This window comes from Pithys albifrons, chromosome 13, assembly GCF_047495875.1.
Source record: "Pithys albifrons albifrons isolate INPA30051 chromosome 13, PitAlb_v1, whole genome shotgun sequence".
Lineage (NCBI taxonomy): Eukaryota > Metazoa > Chordata > Aves > Passeriformes > Thamnophilidae > Pithys > Pithys albifrons.
The window spans coordinates 18,237,239-18,259,008 of record NC_092470.1 but is presented as its reverse complement, the minus strand read 5'-3'; the positions used below and the strand labels follow the sequence as shown (position 1 = coordinate 18,259,008).

Below are 21,770 nucleotides of genomic sequence, written 5' to 3'. Positions count from 1 at the left end.
GTCTCATGGATTTCACTTAATCATCTCCAACACTGCCATCTCCCCAGGACTGAAAATAAGGAACAGCAGATTTGTTTGTGCCCTTCCACAGCTCCTGAGCTGAGGGGGGTTCCCTTTCCTCCAAACCCTCCCTCCCTGGCACACCAGCACCTCACTGGGGCCACTCCAGCTTCATGGGCAGCCTCAGTCACAGGAAATGCCACTTGTCACATTCAAGGAGAAGTGAATGACTGAACTTAACTAAGATCTGTACATCAGCTCTAACTCCTTAAAATGGAATTACTTAGTCCAATTTGCTTTAGTAAGGATTTGATGGATTTCAGGCTTTTATTTTCTTTTGAATTTTGATTTGTTAGAATAGAATTTCTACATCAGTACCATAAAGAGAAGTCACTTTACATGGTTCTTTCAATGTGTTTCCAAAACCCGATGATGTAACTCAAACTCCACCTCACTCCAAGCACCCATCAGCCCAGAAAGAAAAAAGAAGTCAAAACCATTTCACCACCAGACCAAAGAGCACAGAGGGCTAATCTGAAGAGATAGGAAGATGCACTCCTAAATTACACTATGTTTGAAAAATGGGAATAAAGTCCCAAATCCCACAGGAATATAACACAATAAACTCAGAGAGGAAAATCAGAATGTGTATGCAGATGAGTCCTTGATGCTCCCCCAGACCATGTATGCACTGATACACCAACTGCACCCCTTATGTAGCTGTCACCAACAAAAAGAGCCCCAAAAAACTTCCAGCCTTGTCAGGAATGACTTTGAAAGAGTCCTTAGTGCTCGTGGTGTGAAGATGCACTTTTACCAGGAGCTGTAAGACAAAGAGGCCTTGGCTGAAGAACAAAGCTCAGCCTTGACGTGCATCCCTGTCTCAGACTCACATCTGTCACAACCAAAGCTCATCCTGAAGGATCAGGTTTTCCCTTCCCCTGCAGTGGCTATCCCTTATTTATGCTAATCCAGTCACTCAGCAATGTGCCTTCATGGCTTGTATTATCCCTCTCTTAGAACTCAATGCTGAAGACAGAAGTTGGGGAGGGTTTCTTTCTGATCATAAAAGACAGTTGACAAATTAGCAGAGAATCTTCTCAGAGAGAAATCAGGCATTTGTGTGTATCAGCTTTGTCAGCCTGACTTTAGCCTGAAGACTCATTTACAAGATCAGCCAGTGTGATCCCTGTTCTCTGATCCCCCTGGCAATTGACTCCTCAGCTATACAAGGCTAATCATCATTCCAAAATCATTCCTAAAAAGCAAGGCATTTGTTCAGAAGACAACTTCAGAATTTCAATGAAACCCTGAAGTCAGCCACCTGTTTTGGTCTATTTACAGGCCTACTGGAGACATGACTGATCTGAAATGCAGTTACAGCACATCAAGGCTCCAATTGCCAAGAAAATCCTTGAATTCTACTGCACCTAATTTAGAAATTATGTACTGAAAAGAGTTTCTATTTAAAGCACAAGCATTGTAAAAGTAGATGAAACCAATACCTTTGAGTAAATATATTCATGCCCTTCTATTACTGCAGAAACTGCAGTTGTTCTGCTGCTGGTTTAACTCACATACAGAGGGAGGGGAAAAATTCAATTTTGTTTGTTCCACAGATTCTCTTTGTTTGGTTTGGGGTTTTTTGGCTGAACAAGGGGCAGCAAAGGCTGTGGCTGATTTAATCTGTGTTCAGGGTTTGACTGGTGGAGTCACTGATACCTGAGAAGGCAGAAGGGGCCAATCCTAACTGTGTGTTGGGCTGAGGGCACTCTGTGGACCTTATTCTCCATCTAATTGATTTTTTTTTCCCAATTAAAACCTTGAACAGTTCTCCTCCTCCCACCCCCAGAAAAACAACCATCTTTCACACCTCTGTTTCCACTGCCAAAAGTGCTTGGAACCAAACATGTTTCCCAGAAACTGGCAGGGGGTGGAGGGCAGATGGAAACCAACATGGCTGTAAAGACAACTCACTGCCTTAGAGCAACCAGACTAAAGGCAGCAGCTTACATTCTGTGACAAAGTGCTTCATAACCTGAAAACATTTGGTTAAAATATCTTACAATACTCTCTATTGCTCTATAGCTGAAGTATTAGAGATAAGACTGGTGTGTCTTTTCAAATTGTTACCTCAACGATATCTGAGTTGGTTCTGCTTTCGTGGGGCTCGTTGTACTCTGTGTATTTGAGGAGAACTTTGTCCATGTCAGTGCTGGCATACTGAAAGAGTTTGTTAGAGCTGTTAAAAATGATGAGTGCTATTTCACAGTCACAGAGCACACTCAGCTCATAGGCCTTCTTCATTAATCCAAACTTCCTCTTTGTAAAGGTGACCTGGAGAAGAAAGAATAATGACCTGTTTATTTTTTAGAACACATGACAAGGTTTCCAAGGATGATAATCAAGGAATGCACCCACTGAGCCTGCACTACTTATTATTATGTGCACCAGCTCAGCAGAAGAACTGACTGTAACATTTGTGTGCTCTATACCAGACTAAGCTGAACAATTACACCCCCCAACTCTTGCACTGGTAAACAACTACCAAGGAGTGACATTTGACTCTCTCCTGTGTTGCATTCTGTTCTGCAAACTTTGGCTTTCAAAGTACCACAGTGTTTTCTTCTGTGGTCTTTACACCTTAATTCAAATAAAATTGAAGAAAACACCATCAGCAATGGAAGTTATATTGTCACTATGAAATATCATCTCTAATTATGCTAAGAAATACCCTTATTTTTTTGCTATTAAACCACCTAATCAGATTCACTTATAAGTTGACTTCTTTTCTGCCACTTGGAAACATCATGAAACAATTATTTGGTCCTGTCAGAACTGCTGTGGGGAAATAAATCCATTACAGACCATCACAAAGGAGCATGTGCCCACTAGGAAAGGAAGAAACAGTTATAAAAGTTACCACTGATTATGGAAAAAAAATGTTTAAAAAAATCATTCCTTTCACAGATACCAATCAAGGGTATAAAAGTATCCAAGTATGTGACAGCCCCTGGTGCAGTTCAGAGCATGAGCCTGTGCCAGGAGAGTGGCCCACACACCCCACGTGTCACAGACAACAGTCAAGGTGCTTTGGCAAGACAGGAATGAAGAAAGACACAAGAAACTAACCTTTTTTGGGGGTTTCTATGCTTTATGTTAATTACCCAGGTGTGCATCAAGAAAATTCTAGTATACACAACTCAAGGTGTGTTTTAAACTCAGTTTTCACTTCAGAAAAACTCAAAAAAGCAGAATTAGTTCTGCAAATTTCTCTTTTATTTCCCTGCCATTTGGGATCACACCAAAACAAAAATTATGTCTCTTTATTGCAGGTCAATGAGTTTCTCAGCACTATTTTAATATTCCTTAGCAAAAAATGGGTGAGGAGGAGACAGCAAAGGCAGTGAGATTGAGCTCCTTTGATATCTAATTTACTGCACTGGATTCTCTTCAGCTTAATGAAGATAAATGTCCTACAGCTCATTCAGGCAGATAAGGCTGCTTAATTAATAATACAATGACAGTCTCCTGACAATTGTAATCCCCTGGAGTAACGGTCTGTATATTCTGTTTTGAGCTCAGAAAAAAGATGCTTCTGACAAAACAGTAGTTCTCCTTCCCACATAAGTTACATCCACTTGCTCTGCAGGCAAAGCTCTGTCTCATTCCACTCCTATTTTCAAACAAAAAACCCTAAACAACTTAATAAACACCTGCCCAGGACATCATGGCATGTCCTTGAGGGACCTGCTCACCAGCTGGACATGCCACAAAACCTGACAGGACACACCTGAACTGAACTTTCTGTTCAGGAAAATAAATCCTAAATTCCCTCCTTATCTGGGTCAATGAAAAAAGCCTTATAAATGCCCAGTGCCTCAGGGTGTTTCAGTGTGTTAAAGCTCAATATGCTGGTTACCAAAACCAAGGGACACCCGTGGGGTTAAAAACCATCAATACCTCCACACGTAAGAAAAAAGATTCCACTAAAAATCCCTATTTAATCTCCTTAAAATTTTTTAACAACAAGATGCAGTATGTTTGTATCTGAGTTTCCACAGAAAAAACATAAAGCAAGTCTAATTTCACCTTTAAGTTAGAGCTTAAAACCTTTTCCTAGTCACTAAAAAGCCCCAAAAGGTGCTGTGTAAAAACGAGCCAGAAACAAAACTCCTTATTTTGCTTCAGTCACAGCAATGGTGCAAATGGGCTAAAATTTGATAAAAATGAATTGATTCTCTTCCTCTCCATTGTTTCCATCTGAACAATGAGATGGAGATTCAAAAAAACAAAAAACCAATTCCCTCTGAAGAAAAAAAAAAACCACCTCACACCAAAGTTAGGGTAGAATCCAATATTTGTATTTCAAGTAGAACAGAACCAAGATTGTCCAACTTACACTAAAGTTAAAAAAAGGGATGAGGGGGATCAGTTTCCAACTCTTCAATGTCCCTTAAGTTCTAGAGCAAAATCTGAAAAGAACTGAGGTTGTTAATTCATCTCCTTTTACTACGTGTACTGAAGACATTTATCTACATCAAACATACAGTCACTGGGTGATTAAAGCTGTTCAAACACAATACTTGGCTTGCTCCCAAACTCCAATAATACTTCCCTTGCTATATATAGCCTTCTCAGAGTTTACATTGCTTTAAAGTGATACAGGGAGAAAAACAACCCTGATTTCACAAACAAAACAATGGGCTCTGAGCTGATGTGTCAGCAGTGAGAGAGGCCCATGGAATTCGGACACTGCCCTGACACAAGTTGGTGCTCAGAAGGTAAAAGAGCAAATCAAATACTGGGGAGGGGACAGAGAACAACCAGCAGGACACCACTGTGTGAGTCCATGATTTGCAGGGATCCTGAATTCTGGGCCACTTGGCCACCAGAAATAATGTAGAGCAACAATCCAGAAGGTTTAGGGGAAGCAGCAAGAGGTGTGGAACAAACTCTGCTCAAACAGCTGAGGAAGAGAGGCTGTCTCAGCCTGAGGACTTATTGTGGGAGAAAACAGGCAAATGTGGCAGAGATTCCCGGGAAAAGCAGAGGACAGATCACACAGGGAGACACTGCTGCCTCCTCCATGCCAGAGCTGAGTGACTGGCAGAACCTTGACAAAGAAAAGGTGTTTGTTGGAACAACAGGTAACAGACCTGTAGGAAACTCCAGACAAAAGGTGTAAATGCTGCACCGATCTAAGGGCTCAGAGGAGAACTGAACAAGTTCCCTGGCAGGGGGCAGGGAAAACAAACAAAAAAAATCCATTAATGGTTACTAAATATACGGAAACTACATCCAGCTCAGGAAATCCCTGAGCTAAGAATAGTCGGGAGCTGGAAGAGGATTACAGAGTCGTGCAACATGTGCATCTCCAGCCCACAGGATCTGCCTGTGACAGTCACTGGACAAAGGACACCTTCGCTCTGAGCACCAGGAGTGTTCCCACAGACCACAGACATTCCTGTAACAACTGTCCTGAAAAATGGGAGCCTACACATATCCCACTATGCATTTCCATACAAAAACTAAAATGTTGGTCTGTATCTCATGTAGCCATTTGGAAGTTAAGAGGAAACACCACCCTGGAGTTATCAACCTTTGGCACATTTCAAGCTCACAGTCCCCTCTCTGGGAGGGCAAGAGCAGTTTTCCCCAAATCACTCACTTCTGAGCACCCTTCCATCTTGGCTGACAATTTTCAAAGACTGTTGCAGCAAACAGCTCTTACAAGAACTATAAATCAGTGCTGTGATACAGAACCACGTTAACAAGATTCATTACTGTATCACTGTCCACACAACGACACAGAGCTGCAGCAAATACCTTCACCAGACCCTTTCTGAATTCCTCACCCTTTCTGTGTCTTCAGCAGTAGGAGTTCCCAGCTGATCAAGTGAGGTGACTGTTTCCAAACACTCCTCCAGAGCACCAGTTCAGCAGGAACAGCAATTTTACAGTAAATACAATTTAAAGTAGTAATTGTTATTACTTATAAGTAACAATCATCCCCCACTTGTAAACCTATTGAATCATTTCATATTTACACACTAGCAATGTTATCTGCAAACAGAAGAGGAGAAAGCTCAGCTTTAGAGCAGTGAATTAAGACAAATGTATTCCAACTCCCCATTAATTCTCAGGATTCCTGATGAACTTGCTCATGCAGACTTTGTTTCTCACCTGTCTGTTCCGTTCGTCCATTATTCTTGTGATCTGTATTTTCTTCCTCCCCATTTTGGCCTCCTCTTTCCTTTGCTTTGCAATCCAGAAATACACTAATCCAAGAAATGTCCCTCTTCAGTTTTCTAACACATGATACAGTTTTCTTTTACTTGTCTTCAGCTTGAGAAACGGCTGCTATTTCTTCTTACAAGCACCTAAAAAAAGGCATTGAAAAAATTAATTTATAAATCACTAAAGGGGAAGCATCACTAAAAACCTGTAGAGCTATAAAAACATGTGCATCATAACATCTCAGTGATAAATCAAGTATTTCCATTAATCAAGTATTAAACTACATACTTTGTTGAATTAAACTCTGGTGTGCAGCTTTCTACCTACAAACTACAGATTTAAAATGACCAATAATTTCATACACTTTAACTGGATGCCTTAAAAATACAGTTGTCAAAGGGGTGGTGCTCATCACTCTGAGCTTTAGGCCTGGAGTTATCTGAGGTTTCAAACATTCACCCACCGAATTTGGGTGACTCCATTCCACATTTTAGGAAATTTTACAGAGAAACACTTTGTGTTTCCTGTTTCTCTTGTAAAATTACCATAAAGATAATGAAACAAAGCCATGAGAACATCAAGTTTCTGTTCCTATACTAAATTACATCTCATTCAGTGGGACAGTATTTGGGGTTTCATTGGGAAGCAAGAGGGAGAAGGAAATAGGGAATTTCTTTACTTAAAAGAGAACACAGAAAACAGCTTTGCAACAAAACTATTTCATGGCTACCAAGACATCAGTGAAGAATTAAGACATGGACACAGTTCCTCTGCCTACACAACCTGTAAGTTACAACCTGTCAGTGCAGCAACTGTTCTATGTTGTTTGCAAAGACAAAGGCACATGAAACTTGAAAAGCCAAGTGTGCCCTCCTACCTGAACCTGCCCCAAACCAGCTGATGGTTAACAAACCTCCAGTGCATTTCAGTGACAAAACTGCTCAGCCATTTTCCAAACATCCTGCTGGAACTGCAGGCTAAGAGCAGCTGAAGAAAACTGGAGAACAATTTAAAATAAATCACCTCTAGAACATGAACTGTGTATTAGAACATACAAACTAACACAGGTATGGCTTGTCTATCGCCACCCTTACTTATTCAAAGGGGTAAAACCAGTCCCAGCTTTAGCTTAACCTCTCTAACTTTCCAACCCAAAACATCTTCTGAAATCAAGCCCTGCATATTTTAACCCGGGTGTCACCACCATGTCCTCGAGGCCATGTGTGGAAAGTGGTGCAGCCTCATCAGCCTCAGACAGTTAATGAGCAGAGACAGCAAGAGGCGATTAGTCACAGGCTGCACTTCACAATACATCCAATTTACACCCGGGAAACAGCCGCGATGTTCCTGGGAGAAAAAAAACAGAGGTGGAGGAACATCACAGAATGAAGGGATGTCATTTTCTATTTACCTGACAGCAACAAAGGGCTGCTTCGGAAAAACACTGCAAAGTGCCCAACTCGATTTGGAAATACCGTTTCATGGAATTTAAAATCAAATCAGCAGCCAGAGATGTCCACTGGGCTAAAGGATATGCACCAGACACAGTTTATAGAGGAAAACATCTGAAAACACCCATCAGCATTGCATCTCTTCTGTTTTCTACAGGAAAAATTTCTTCCAAGATGCTGCTAAGAAGGCATTAACAGCTAAAGGCCAGATGAACCGGTGTCTGCACAACCAACAGCACACAGCAAGTATTTCACAGGGTGAGCAACAGCTGGCATATAGATTTATACTGGGTTTGGTTTTTAATAAAAAAAGCACACAGAAGTATCCACTGCACTCTAAGCTTCAATTCACAAGACATTCAGTTCAAGTCAGCTGCCACACTTGCTTGAAAATAAAAAAATTCTCAGCTCCTGCTACGATCACACATTAAATTTAGCTCTGCAAAAATCTGGTTGCCTCCCCTGAATGTACCTAATCAAAGGGTCTGTCTAACCAGGGCCTAAAATTTGTTTCCTCCTTCGTGCCTGGCTTCATTTTTTAACTCTACCACGTATTACTCAAACAGTTCTCTGCATACAGAATTACCACATTCCTCCCTCTGCTCTTTCAAAGCCCCCACCATCACAACAAGCACATCACAACAAGCACACAGGAATAGCCACCACACAGGAGACCAGAGATCCATCTGGTCCAGCATTTGATCCCTGGCTGTTGGCAAATATCGCTGGGATGGTAAAGGAAGAGCACAGGAATAGAATAAGCATGTATCACTTAAAAGCAATATTTATAAACCATGTTCTCCACTTATGAAGTGATTTTTGAATCAGGAACTTCTGAAGTCATTCTGCCTCCTGCAACACAAATTCAAAAGCAAGTCTATGCAGTGAATAAAATAAGGAACTCAGGGGAGAACAGGGAGAGAGGAAGATGAATGTGATGTGAGATTATGCAATATTAAGGATACAAAAGAAGAGATGCACAAATGTTTGGTATGAGCTGATGGAAGCAACAGTAGCAGGAAAACATCACTATCTGCTCTATGTGCCATCACACAAAGGGAAACAGGAAAACTGAGTGTCATTTTCACCAACATTTTGTTACAGCTTTGGGGTGTCACTTCACCTCTTTTAAAATGAGTTATGACCTGTTAGGCATAAATGCATCAACCCATTTCCCATTTATGACAGTCCACTGCTCCCTCTCATCTCAGACCTTCTCCTTCCTTCAATGCTCTCCCCCCTCAGAAACTCCCAATCCCCATCCACATGTGTGTCCATCGGGGCTCAGGCCTCCCCCCTGTCCCGGAGGGCGTTGTGGACACAGCCCTGGCTCGGGAACACCTTTGCCAAGGCAGCCCAGTCTCGAGGGGCAGCAGCCCCAGGGGCAGCCCCACTGTCCTTGCACCCCTGGGGGCAGCACTCCGAGGGGCAGCCTCACGGCCCTTGCACCCCCAGGGGCAGCACCCCAAGGGGCAGCCCCACTGTCCTTCTCAGGTCACACACACCATGATTTTCAAAGCCAAGAACTCAAGCACAAGTTTGGCTGAGCTTAAGGGAGAAAGAACCTCAACACAACTACAAAATCCGAGGGAACTGAGCAGTAAAAAGGCACTTTTTGTGCATGCTCAGAACACTCACATGGGCAGTTACCCCCAGTGACAAAGCACGTTCCACTCGAGCAATGACCTTTCCTTTTTTCCAATCCGTGATCAGTTGCAGCTTTTCTTCCATCCTGACTGGCAACAAAAGTGTCAGGGAAGATGCAAGACTGTGTCCACTACATGGTTACACCAAAACTGTAACCAGAAACCTTTTAATTTTGCTACATCAGAGTTGCATTACAAACACACAGCAGATAGAATATGAATTCATAAAGCCATTTCATGCAGATTCTCAACAACTTCTTGCTCCAATAAAGGAAAACTTGCAAACATTTAGGAAGATCAACAGACAATTATTTCTGAAAGTAAATGTGGAACTAACCCAAAGTAACCTTGATGAAGGTAAAGTTCTACTTCCTTAAGTGACAGAATCCAATTACAGCCCCCAGACCTGCTTTGCTTTACTGGCACAGGCACACAGAAGCAAAAATTACTTTATTTTAAAGAAGGATTTCAGGCATCTGTTAAACAAAACAATAAGAGTAAGCAGAGAAAAGGAGAAAAACCCCACGTGCTTCATGATGAGCCTCAAACAGAAAATAATGTCAACTTGCAATAATAGCAAAAAAATCGTATTTGTAGCTGCCCAAGTAAAAGCCTCTGTGTTATTGTTTAAAAGTCAACTATTCCAAATTTTCTGGATTTATTCCCTTCCCCGACACATGTGAAAACACCACACTAATTACTGACAGACAACAGAACCACATGCAGAAATGCACCCTTCCAACTGCACATTTTCAGAAATTCCTATGAGTTCACTGTCAGGTTTTCTTATGGTTCTATAAACTGTGAGAGATGTAACTTTAAAGCAAGGAAACTGCATTTGACCTATTTAAAGATTCTTTCAAGGGTTCAGTGGAAACAGATTATATCTGTGCAAAACTGCACAAGGTCTGGAAGCCTCCTGGCAGAACAGGTTAGGAAAAACTGTGTCAGAATTACACTCCTTCCATTTCTTTTCCTTTTATTTCCCCCTGACTCTGCTTTCTTGAACCTTCCACCCCACCGTGGTGGTTACAGGTTCCATGTGACAGTCCCTGACTCCTCACGGCTCATTTGCTGCAATGCACACAGAGAATCGCTGTCCTGACCTCAGAGGATTTGCATGAACCCAGATCTGCAGGGACATCTCACACTGGAAGGCCCTGGGCATGGCCCCTCAACAGCAGGCAATTTTATTATATCACAGTTAATGGGTATTTATTTCTAGTGCCAAAGGAGCCTGTGCAGATCCATGTGTAGGTGTGGCCCCTCTGCATGAGCTGATGGGCACAGACAGCACCAAGGCCCGGCTGAGCTGGGCACTCACTGCCTGTTCTGACTCTCAACATTCCTGCTCAGAGCAACACGTGGGGAGGCCCATCCCATCCCATCAGCCCGTGCTGACTTGGCCACTAACACAGGATCTCATTTTCCCACAAGACCTGCAAACATTTCACTCTCCTGCCCCACAGCCCTAAGTTGAAATAGGTAATAAAAAACCTGGGGTTAAATAATGTCCTCGCCAAAACCACTGGTTAAAGGGCTGTATGTAGCGAGGTCAAACATGATTCCCAGACTCCATTTCGCCATCCAGAAGTGAGACAGAAGCACATTTTCTTTTTCAGAAGCTCACACAGAATGCAAACCCACACAAATTGTACAACTCCAGGCACCTTTTTTCCTGAATCCCAAGCTATAATGCAAAATACATTCCCTCAGATTTGACTCTGCACTGACACACGTTGAGAGCCATGGGATGTTATTCCTGTGATCCAGAACTCACTGCTGCCCTTGGAGCTAATCTGAAAATAAGGATTCCCAGCAAAGGGGCTCTATGGACCTTTATGTTTGCACTTAGCAGAGACCACACTCAGACCCTTGCTGGGGTTTTTGCAGAGGTGTGCAAAAAACCCAGAAATAAAAATGTTTCCTCCAGTCCCATTTCTACAGACCTGTCACCACTCATGGCTCTGAGCAATGTCAAATATAACTGTAAAACAATCACACAGCCACCCTTTCAAAACAAGGGTACATGCTGTCATTTATCTCTCCCTTCTTGCTGCACCACAATCTGAGGAAATAAATCTTTTTTCCATCCTCAGTTTAGATGCCATTCTTCTCCATGCAAGCAGAGCCTCAGAACACACGAGTGGCCTCACGGCTCCAAGGTCCTCCTCACTGAGTGACACACAAGCATTGTTATAAAACAATAACACAACCCTTAGCCAAAGTAACTTTTTTTTTTAAAGTGGAACAACGTAAAAAACAGGAAGCCATTAACAATTCTTTATTGATATTCTGGTTTTATGCACCATAAAACACTTGCTTCTTTCAGCTGGAAGAGCAACACACATCTTTGGTAGAGACAATTTAAATAAACCATTCTTGTAAGATCTGTGGAGTTTTGCAGCCAAACATGGTCCTCAGCTTCCACATTAACATCAAATCTATTTTTGAGCCTCCAGTTCCTAAGCTACACAGCTTTTCAAATTACGTTTTAAAAGCACAGAAGAAAAGATCACAAGGTATTTTTGAGAAATATTGTCTTACTGAAGAACTGCACCTTCCAAGTGCTCTTCAAATCTGCAGTTGCTCCAAAGCCTTGTCTGCCATTCCCTTCCCTGCAGCAAGTCCTGCCCAAGGTGAAGTGCAATGTCTGAATTTTCCTGCAGACAGAACTACAGAAATCTGAGCTGTATGAGAGAATGAATTAAGATTCAAATGCCTGCTGTAAAAACAAGTTTTATTACTCCTAGAATGCAGTTTTTGTAGATAGATTTTCCTGAGCTGACACACCAGTTTTCCAGAACTATCAGCATCACCCATGACAGCACATGCACTGCTGGGTAACACGACAAGGTGGCCTTGTCCAGGAACAGGGACAGCCAGGAATCCTGCTCTGCTCAGTTATTTTAAATTAAATGGGTTAGAATTTCTATATACTCAAACTACACACTTTGTCTTGGCCTACTGCTTATGCCCAAAAAATATGAACCATCCTATTCTGAGCATTTATAATTTATATTCTCTAGAACCAAAACAGCCATTATTGACCTATTTGTAAAATCATACATCTTTACTACATATTTTTCAAGTGACATTAAATTCTATTTTAGTATTCCCATCCATAAATTTTCTAAAGTGATTTATCCTTGCATTCTCAAGAACATATTAGAAAGTAAGATCTGGGAACTGCTGAGCTAAGAGTGGAGAAAGGGAACTAAACTTTCAATACTGGATTAAAATCCAATTTTAGATACAAGCAGAATGCAAAATATTAAGTAATCACAAGAATTCTGTTGCCAGACTTGTACAAACAGATTAAGAAAACAACTGCATGACTGGAGAGCTGTCTGGAAAACAAGCTGCAGAGAGTTTCTCAAGCAACTTGTTCCTAATTTATCATGTAATTTGTTGAAAGAAGTGACTTTTCCATGGTATACAAAAATAGCCACAAACAAAGATGATTCGGGACACTGTTAACAAAACAAACCCCAGCATTTAAAAGTTGGGGCCAAAAAGAATAATTTCCTAGTGAATGAACCACAGCCTCTACAACTCTCCCAGTTTGATCAGTTTTAGATCCTTTTACCACATAAATCCTCCTTTTTTTCCCCCATTTACAACTCCTGGAAAATTAATGAACTAGATGCAGAAATCTAAACTTCAGTGTAGATAATACTGCTCCATAACTGAATAGAAGAGCATTTGCAGGTATTTAATTAGCTGAAAACTCATTCCACCTTCCATAACTTTCAGCACCAGGAGCTCCAGTGCAACTGAAGGCATTTAACCCTGGGTTTAAACCCAGAGACACCCGTGCATCACAAGCCACAGAAGGAAGGAAGGTTTCTTTCCTGAAGCAAAATACACATATAAAATACATTAAAAGTTTTCTAAGATCAAAAACATTGGCCACATCTGTAATGGCAGTGGGACTTCACTACCAGGTGGCCAAAAAACTGGCGCAGAGCCCCGTGTTGTGTTATTGCAACTCCTCCTGCCCAAACAAAGGGAGCCACCAGATGTGCCCTCCAAAACGCCGATAAGAACAGTCTACAGAGATGGCTTTAAATTATGTATCACCTCACCCACAACAAAAAGCTACTCCAGAAGAGCTCTCTCCTTTGTTACTGGAGACAAAACCCTGCGAAATTCGTGTTTTATATTAATCCTGGGGTTGGGCTCACCAAAGCCTCGCTGCTGTTCGCGGCAGGGACATCAATTTCCTTCCTTCAAAGCCGGTCTAAAGCCTCGGGAAGGGCTGGGCAGGCACCTCCACATGCTCTGTGATTAACTGAGCACCAAGCGCCTCACAGGGGCATCAATTAAAGGCTGTTTTCATGTTTTTCTTCACCTCACAATACAAGAACAAAATACATTTACTGGGCCGTTGGGTTTCCTATTAATGTGTTTACCAACCAGAATGGAACTTTCTTCTGGTTTTGCAACATCTTAACACTTCATTAATCTTCAGGCTCCCTGATGCATCTTCAGATAACACCTAAAACGTGTCACATATTGTTAAGTCATGGCTTGAAGAAAAAATATCATTGGGAAATCTATTTCCAGAAGTGTTCGTATTTCCTCAGCTACCCCGGTGACACTCCAGCTTTAATTACTGCTACCTTGGCTCGGTACCTCTCCCATCTCCACGAAGTTTATCAGCAGATCAGAGAATCCAGATCAGCTCATCTCGCATAGCAACCCGCTCCTGGCAGAGGAGCAGCTCGTTATCTCGGCGCTCTCGCAATGCCCCTGCCCCCCTTGTCGCAGCGCTGTTTATCGCGATGGAAATCAGAGCACGGGGAGCACTCGCTGTGCCCAGCCCGGCTCACTGGGCAGGCACAGGAGATGCTCTCACAGCTCAATTCTCTCCTCAAGGCCCGAATTCAGTTGCTCAGATTGATCTGAAATTCTACACAAATGTTTCACGTGGGGGTTTTTTGTATATGTGGTGACTCATCGTTTTCATCATTTTAGAGATAATTTAAAGGTTTTCTCTGACTTTTTTTGGCATGGTCACGCCAGGCTGAATTCAGTGGGAGCAGCACTTTGAACATCAGCAATGAGATGTCCAAGTGAACTGAATTCAGGTTCCTGCCATTTCTGCACAAACACCCTTAGCCAGAAGGAACATTGTCCTTTTTGTCTTGAGAACATAAGTTGATTATCTTTTCTGAGGAGGACTGAAGTTTTTCTTGTGTGTATTTTTGGGGGGATATTAATTTACAATCATTTAGAACCTCAACAAATAAACTAAACGTAAAGAACTGAACATTCATCAACCAAAACTAGACAAAAATATCCCTCTGTATAAGCTCAGATTTACCATAACCCATCTCACAGTTACATTATCTTGCAAAAACAAAAACCAAAAACCTGAAAGCAACATCAGGAAAACACAAACACAGCGTACAAGTTTTACACACAGTTCAAAATTAAACAAGGTGCCAACTGAGATAAATCAAACATCATCCTAAGACTTTGGTTTATAAAAATGAAGACAGGCAGAAAAAATAATCAGAACACAGCACACACTGCAGGGCAACGTTATGAGATTTATTACTCTTATCCTTCACATATTCTCTTTAAAATTGCATTCAAATTTTGCAGGCTGCACTTCAGTTTCCTTGTAGCAAATGCCAAACAAGCAGTTCTCCAGTCAAGGTAAAACATTGTCTGCTCTCAGGATATTAAATCTGACAAGAACAGTTTCCCAAGGCCAGAGTAGAAACCACAGCAGGTTTCTCCTTAAGAAAGATATATAGAAAATGCATTTGCCTCTGTTTTTTAGTTTCTCCTAATGGGGGGCAAAAAAACAACACCAAAACTCTACAGAACATAAATTATGAGGGAATCTTATTTCACAGAGTTTACCAAATGTAGAAAACTGTACAGAGCTTGGTAGTTCAGCAAGTGATTTTTTTTTGATTTGCAAAGACAGTTCTGCAGTTCACTCAGTAGTGACTAAACTTCTAGTCATTATTCCTTTTACACAGAGGAAAACTGAGCACTGCCTACAAAGTACAAATGGCTGAGGTAACACAAGCAACAGCCCCAGGACAGCAACATGTTCTGAACAAACATTCCAGCACTGGAGAACGTTCACAGCTGACTCCAGGAATGCAAAGGGACCCAAAGGCAGCCACAGGTTCTCTGGTTCTGCCTATACCTCGCTCTCAAGTCAGGCTTCAAACCCAACAATGCCAGATTTTATTCAAGTTCTCAGCAAGGGACAAATGTGAGGAGCTGAGAGAATGGAAAATAGAAGGATTATAAACAAGATTCCTCCTTGTGCCCTCGCAGGAAGGGGTTTGGCTGCCAAGTTTGGCTCCGGCAGTGGGTTTGTGACGTGGGACATCGTGTGCTCCTGCTCTGTGCTTGGGAAGCCCTGCCCAAGGTTTAGCTCCCCCTCTTATCTGCTGCTTCCCCATCCTGCAGATCAGCTTTGCCTCGTGCTCTGCACAGGCCACAGGCTCCAACATTCCTGCCCAACTCCCATTTGTGGTTTTTTGTTTGGGTTTTTTTTACCTGCTATGACAGGTTGTCTCCACACCATTTCTCTTTCTTACCAGATACACACTCCCATATTCCAGAGGGTTCCACATAATACAGGCATCCCTTTCTAAAGGGAGCAGGGCAGGAAAACCAAGAAAAACAAAAGAGATATCACGCATCAAAGAATCTATAAGAGCTTTAAATCACAATTACCCAGAAAGCTTTCTTGCTAATTTATTCGATGTGTGATTAAATGACAGCACGCAGTCATATTGTTGAAGTGCAACAATTATAAACCAGACAGACACGACAACATAACGCTGCTTCGAGCAGCCTGCACGGCTCAGAAAGACACTCAGCAAACCAGAACGACGCCTACGTGTTGCTAACCGAGATTAGTGGCAAGTTTCTTTCTCTGTGGCTGCCACAGCCTTTGTTCAGAACTCAATCTCTGCTTTTTAAATTCAGATACACACTAGTTCCAACTTCTAAACAAAAACTTTTTTTTATACTGTGTTGTATTTAGATATGAAACCAAATTTTAATTGATCACTCCCTTCCCTGAATCCTTTTAAGCAAATAGTATGACTATATTTAAGTAAGGTGAACCCCCATTACTGCTGGTGGGGGAGCTCAGCAGAGCCAGGTCCTCTCCAGACCCACATGGAGACAGTTTCTAAATAACCCAAAGGTTTCAGAATCCAAGGCAGACAATAAAATGATGTCCAAGTGAGAGTAATCCACTCAGCTGCACCTCAGCTCTGCTATACTGGAAAACTGGATGTGTCACACACAGGCAGAACTCGGGCACCATCAGAGGCTGGGGAAGAAGGTGCCGGGCACCCCTGGCCAAGGACTGTGAGACTCCCCCGAGCTTTCCAGGGCCAGCAGCCACCTTTGAAAGCAACCCGGAAGGAAACTCCTTATGATCCAAACATTTTATCCATCCAAGTACATCACAACCCTCCTCTCACTGCTGTTAGTGTCCTCTACTTGGACATCCATGTTTTTCAAATAAATCACAAGCTAAGTCTGTCCAAATCGAGTACAGGGCAGGCCATCAACACCAGAGGGTTAGTACATTAAAATACATCCCCAACACCTAAAACTTGGGGTGGTAAACTCAGTTTCTACTAAGAGAAGAAGTGAGATTATTATTCAGAATATTATCTGCTTCTGCACATAAATCTCCTTTTTTGGCAGGTGATGTCTGGCAGTCTGGGCATTCACATGTCATTAACATTAACCCAGCCAGCCTGGATCCTCTTGCAAAAACGTCACCCACACTGCACTGCTGAGGGCAAACTGACTCTGCAGGTAGGAACCAGTCTCTGAATACAAACTGTTCTGAAAAGACAACTAATTCTAAAAGTTAACTTTTGAAACTCTGTTTCCTTAGCAATGGCAAGAAACCATCATAGAGAGTCAGTTAATAAGGCTCAGTTGGTAAGTGGAAATTCAGGGGGCTACAGTAACTCTATCACTTGCCACAGCAAGACCAAGCAAACGATAACATCTAATTATTTCTCCTTTCCTGCAGATTGCTGCAAATAGAAAAATCAAGTTGTTTGACTCTAAGTACCACCACTGCTCAGAGTGATTCCATGCTATGTGATTCAAGTGGTGGATAGCAAGATGTAGTAAAATATCGGATTTTACAGCTTCTGGAGTGAAAGACTCAATGACTATAAATAGAAGAGAGCATGCTCGTCCATTTGTTCCCATCATTGTATTAAAAACAGAAATCCTCAGAACTTCAAAAATATCTCAATTTCTCTTCCTGTCAACAAACTCTGACAAACATGTTACACAAAGACAGACACTAAAAAGGTCTGAGTGAGAAGATGCAGCTGACAGAAGTTTAAGTGAAGGCCCAAAGAAACTTTAATCAAGGTCCCAAACAAGAACTAGTCAGTGTACAAAGCCCCTCTGATATTCTGCTACATAAAGTACTACATCACTGAGGAGCCCAACAAGGGCAAGGAATATTGAGAAAAGCAAGATATTGCAGAAGTTGGGGCTAAATGTACTTGAAAGGCAGCTGGCCTATTTTCAATTGCATTAAGTAGCCAGGAACCTGAAGCAGAAGCCCAAACAGGCTCAGATTATCCTAGACATCCCCACCTGAAAATGTAACATTTAAACAAATATATTCATTTACCTTTGACAGGAAACATTTAGATGCAAATTCGAGCTGTCTGAAACTACAAGGGAGACATCTTTGTCTTCTCTCCTTAGCTGGCCAAGTACTACCTGAAGCCATGACTGCCTAGACCTGACAATAACCAGGATCCATCAGGAATCAGACACTACAAACACAGCTGGCCATCCAGACCTGCAATCATGCATTAAAAATAAAAAAAGAAAAAGAAAAACAAAGGAAAATAATTATCCTCACTATCAAAGAAACTGCCAGAAATACCAAGCAGCAGCCTCTTCAAGAGAGAAGGCTGCATGATCCCTTGAACTGTTGGACAGTCAGAGTGGGCATCTCAGCATTTAATTACAATTACTGCACCAGTGACTGAAACCTGCCCAGAGAACGGCACAGCACAGCACAGCCCCTGCTCCACACACGCTGCTGGATCCCTTCCATCCCTGCTGTCACCTGCCCCGTGTCTGACAGACACCCAGCCAAGAGCCCCAGAACACAGCAGGGCTGTGAAGGAACACACAGCACCAGTCGTGACTGACTCCCGGGAGGGGCACTTTGGAGAGAGCAGCTGCTTCCCCCCAGGCCTGGATTCTGCCTGCAGCCCTGGCAGCTGAAAGGAGTCTGAACTTACACTCTGCACATCACCTTGAGCTTGAAGGTGAGTGGTTAAAGCTACTGTTCAACTCCCTCATGGGAACTGATAGACTTACTTAGACACAGAAATGATTTTCTTTATCTAACAGTATCACTAAAGAACATGGGAAAGAATCTACAATATTTTCCATTCCTTTCTGGGATGACAATAAAGCATTTTGTCTTCCTGGAAAAAAACCCTATGTACTTATTTCTGTAAGAAAAAGACCACATATATTAGATATTAAATATATTCATGGAAGTGGATTCTGTGTACTAGATACTAACTTAACTATTTTTCATTATCTCTTTTTGCTCAGGCTGGGTAATAACCTGTGAACACGATCACATGGAATTACATAAAGAGAACCACTGGCACACAGTTCATGCACAGCTCCAGGCAAAGCAGGGGAGCATTGATGCACCTGCAAGGAAGCTTCACTCCTCTTAGAACACACCATTGTTGGGTACTCTGGGCCTTCAGGACACGAAAGCCTTTCCCATGCTCAGTGGAGGCCTTGCAGCAGCTGAAGCAATAAATATTGACAGCAAGCTGGCAAACAGCAGATCCCAGGGCTGCAGCTCCAATTTCCCCACATCAGCAAAGGCAGAGCCTGGAAGGGGCAGCAGGACTAGGCCTGTTCCTCCCCAGCACTGCAGCTTTGTCTGCACTGAGAGTGTGTTTGCCCCTCAAATTCTGGTGTACCTGGAACACACCTGCTTTGCCAGCCACGCTGAAAATCTGAATTATCTATTAAACTGCATTGCAACACAGATAGGCAGTAACACAGCTCTAACTCTGGCTGCAAACCACTCTGCAAGCAGCTTTCAGCATCCAGCTCCAGCCTGTCAGGCTCTTACATGATGCTTTGCAAGTCTTGCACATGAGGCCACACATTGCTCAATAAAAACTAAACAGTCAGAGCAAACACTCCAACAGCTGTATGCCAAAACACGAGAGCCTCCTGGCAGCACTGGATTTTAATTAAGGAACTGTATTGATGACTGAGTTCTCCTTCTCTCAGTTCTCATCTCCTCTACTTTGAGGCAGGATTACAGAAGCTGTAAGGAAATGCATTCAGACTTGCTTAAAGAAAATTGAAAACAGAACACTAAGACTACAGAATTCTGTCTTCCCACTGGGAGAAAGGGAACTTTCCAGCAATCCACTCTGCATCCAGACGAACTGCAGATTGCTAGTTGCTTTTTTAGCAGACTTCATCCTGCTGCCAAGCTAACAGATTTTTAAACTGAGATTTGAAACAAAGACTTCTCAGTACAACCCAGAATACTGAGCACTGAGTAGGACCTGGCTGTCAAACTTCATCTTATGATTTCCTCTGGAGCTCACACGTTTTGACCCCTGCAGAGACACACCTATGATTGTGGGCTATGTCTGGATTTGTAAGAATTCCCCAACACCCAGTGCCATGGCTTTCTCCGGGCTCAGCCTCACCCTGCACGCTGTGAACACCTGCCCGCTTTCAAAGGGAGATACGGATCAAAACAAGCTCACCCCGTACTTGGAGCAGACACCGCTCTTAACATGTTACATCAGCCCCGCACTTGTGGAGATTCTTCCTTCGAGCTTCTGCTGGATTTCCTTCCTCTTTGTCTGCCACTGAATGGGGCTCGCTTTGATGGTAATCTCCGATTAACAACCCCAGCGATCCTTTAGGGGCGGCAGGCGCTGCCCTTCGCATGAATCGCTTATTTAAAACAACACAAACCCTTTACTAGTGCACATCACGTAAAACCTTAAGGCCACCATGACTGTAGAGCTCACTAAGAGCCTGCATTTGCACGAGCCAGGCCCATTGCTCCGGATTAACAACATTTACAGCAGCGCTGAGCTTTGGTTTAAATAGAGGAAACTAAGATTTCTGCTCTCACATCCTAATGCTGCCAAATCAGTCCATCTGCCAGGCCATGCAAAGGAAGAATTTAGTCCATCCAGTGAATCCTCTGACTCAAAATCTCACTGCAGTCAAATAGGTGCCCCTGCCCAATTCTTTCAGTAGGTGTAACTGAAGCCAAAATATTCCTGAACAGGGTGGTAATATTCCCTAAAATCTTGCCATCCAGAGGTGTGATGCTCCCGAGTCTCACTGTTTGCTCTTTTTTTGAAGGAGTCCAATTCCTACAGTGAATGCTCACCCCACAGAGCTGGAAGAAAGGCATTAAAGGGAAGAGCAGGCTCCCAGAAGCAGAGCAAAAAGTGTGACACAGGAGAGCAGCAGCAAAGTTAACAGTAAGTTTATCTGTAGGGAGTTCTATCTGTGACATTTTATTCAATTTGATGCCACACAGCGCAGAACAAAGACACAGACCTGGCTTTTTATATTTAGTAGATTAAAACAGACATTAAAAAGAAACTGGTTCTCATTCACTTTTGAGGATTTCACCTTAAGGGAAGGTCTTTCAAGGATGCACATGGGTATTCTTTGGCCTCCTGAAAGGGAAATGAATTAAGCACAAGACTCAATTCTTGCAACAAAAATTTACTCAGAAGAGCCATGAGGAAGAGAAAGGTAAATTATGAAACTGGAATTAATAAATATTTGTGTCAATAGCACTGAAAAACCCACAACAAACAGGCTGCAGCTTTTACTGGAGGTCAGAGCTTGCACTGGCAGTTCTGCAGTGCCTCAGATCCAGGCTGCTATGGAAAAATAAAATGGGAACTCTAAATGGACCTTGTTGTTTTCCTGTGTTACTAATTCAGGAGCTTGGCCAAGAGGATTGTTGGTATTTTGAAACACTTGAAGAGACCAACCACAGCTTCCAACCCAACCACACTCTGCAGGTTTCAGAAATGGTTCACTGCTAAGGTACAGAGCTCTGAGCACACAATACTGGTACACCTTATGGAATAAATTTCAGTTCTCTTATGTTTAAGGTGTTTAAATACTGCCTTACTGTGTGTGTCCTTAAAGTACTCCAGAGAAAAGTCACTGGGCTTTCTTGTCATTTTTCTGCAAATGAAGTAACTCCCAAAACTACAGAATTCGATGGGAAGTATCTTCAGTATTTGAAGGAGTTTATGGGTCCATAATGACAGTGCTTCCAGAAAAATACCATCAAAAACCAAAGTCCAACAACCCATTATCCAGGAGAAGGTGCCTACAGAGGCTTCTCAACAGGGAG

The 21,770-nt window shown here is 42.5% G+C and overlaps 1 protein-coding gene across 6 annotated transcripts in view; it reads right to left on the bottom strand.

Annotated features, from left to right (window-relative positions):
• MEF2A (myocyte enhancer factor 2A) overlaps window positions 1–21,770 on the bottom strand; it is an 82,278-nt gene that overhangs the window by 42,163 nt on the left and 18,345 nt on the right. For all 6 annotated transcript variants that reach the window (XM_071568846.1, XM_071568842.1, XM_071568845.1 and 3 more), the window contains exons 2-3: window positions 6,187–6,383; window positions 2,134–2,337 (exon numbers count right to left, since the gene is read on the bottom strand). In XM_071568846.1, the coding sequence (XP_071424947.1) occupies window positions 2,134–2,337; window positions 6,187–6,240 (258 nt within the window). In that variant the 5' untranslated portion in view covers window positions 6,241–6,383. The remainder of the gene's footprint in view (window positions 1–2,133; window positions 2,338–6,186; window positions 6,384–21,770) is intronic.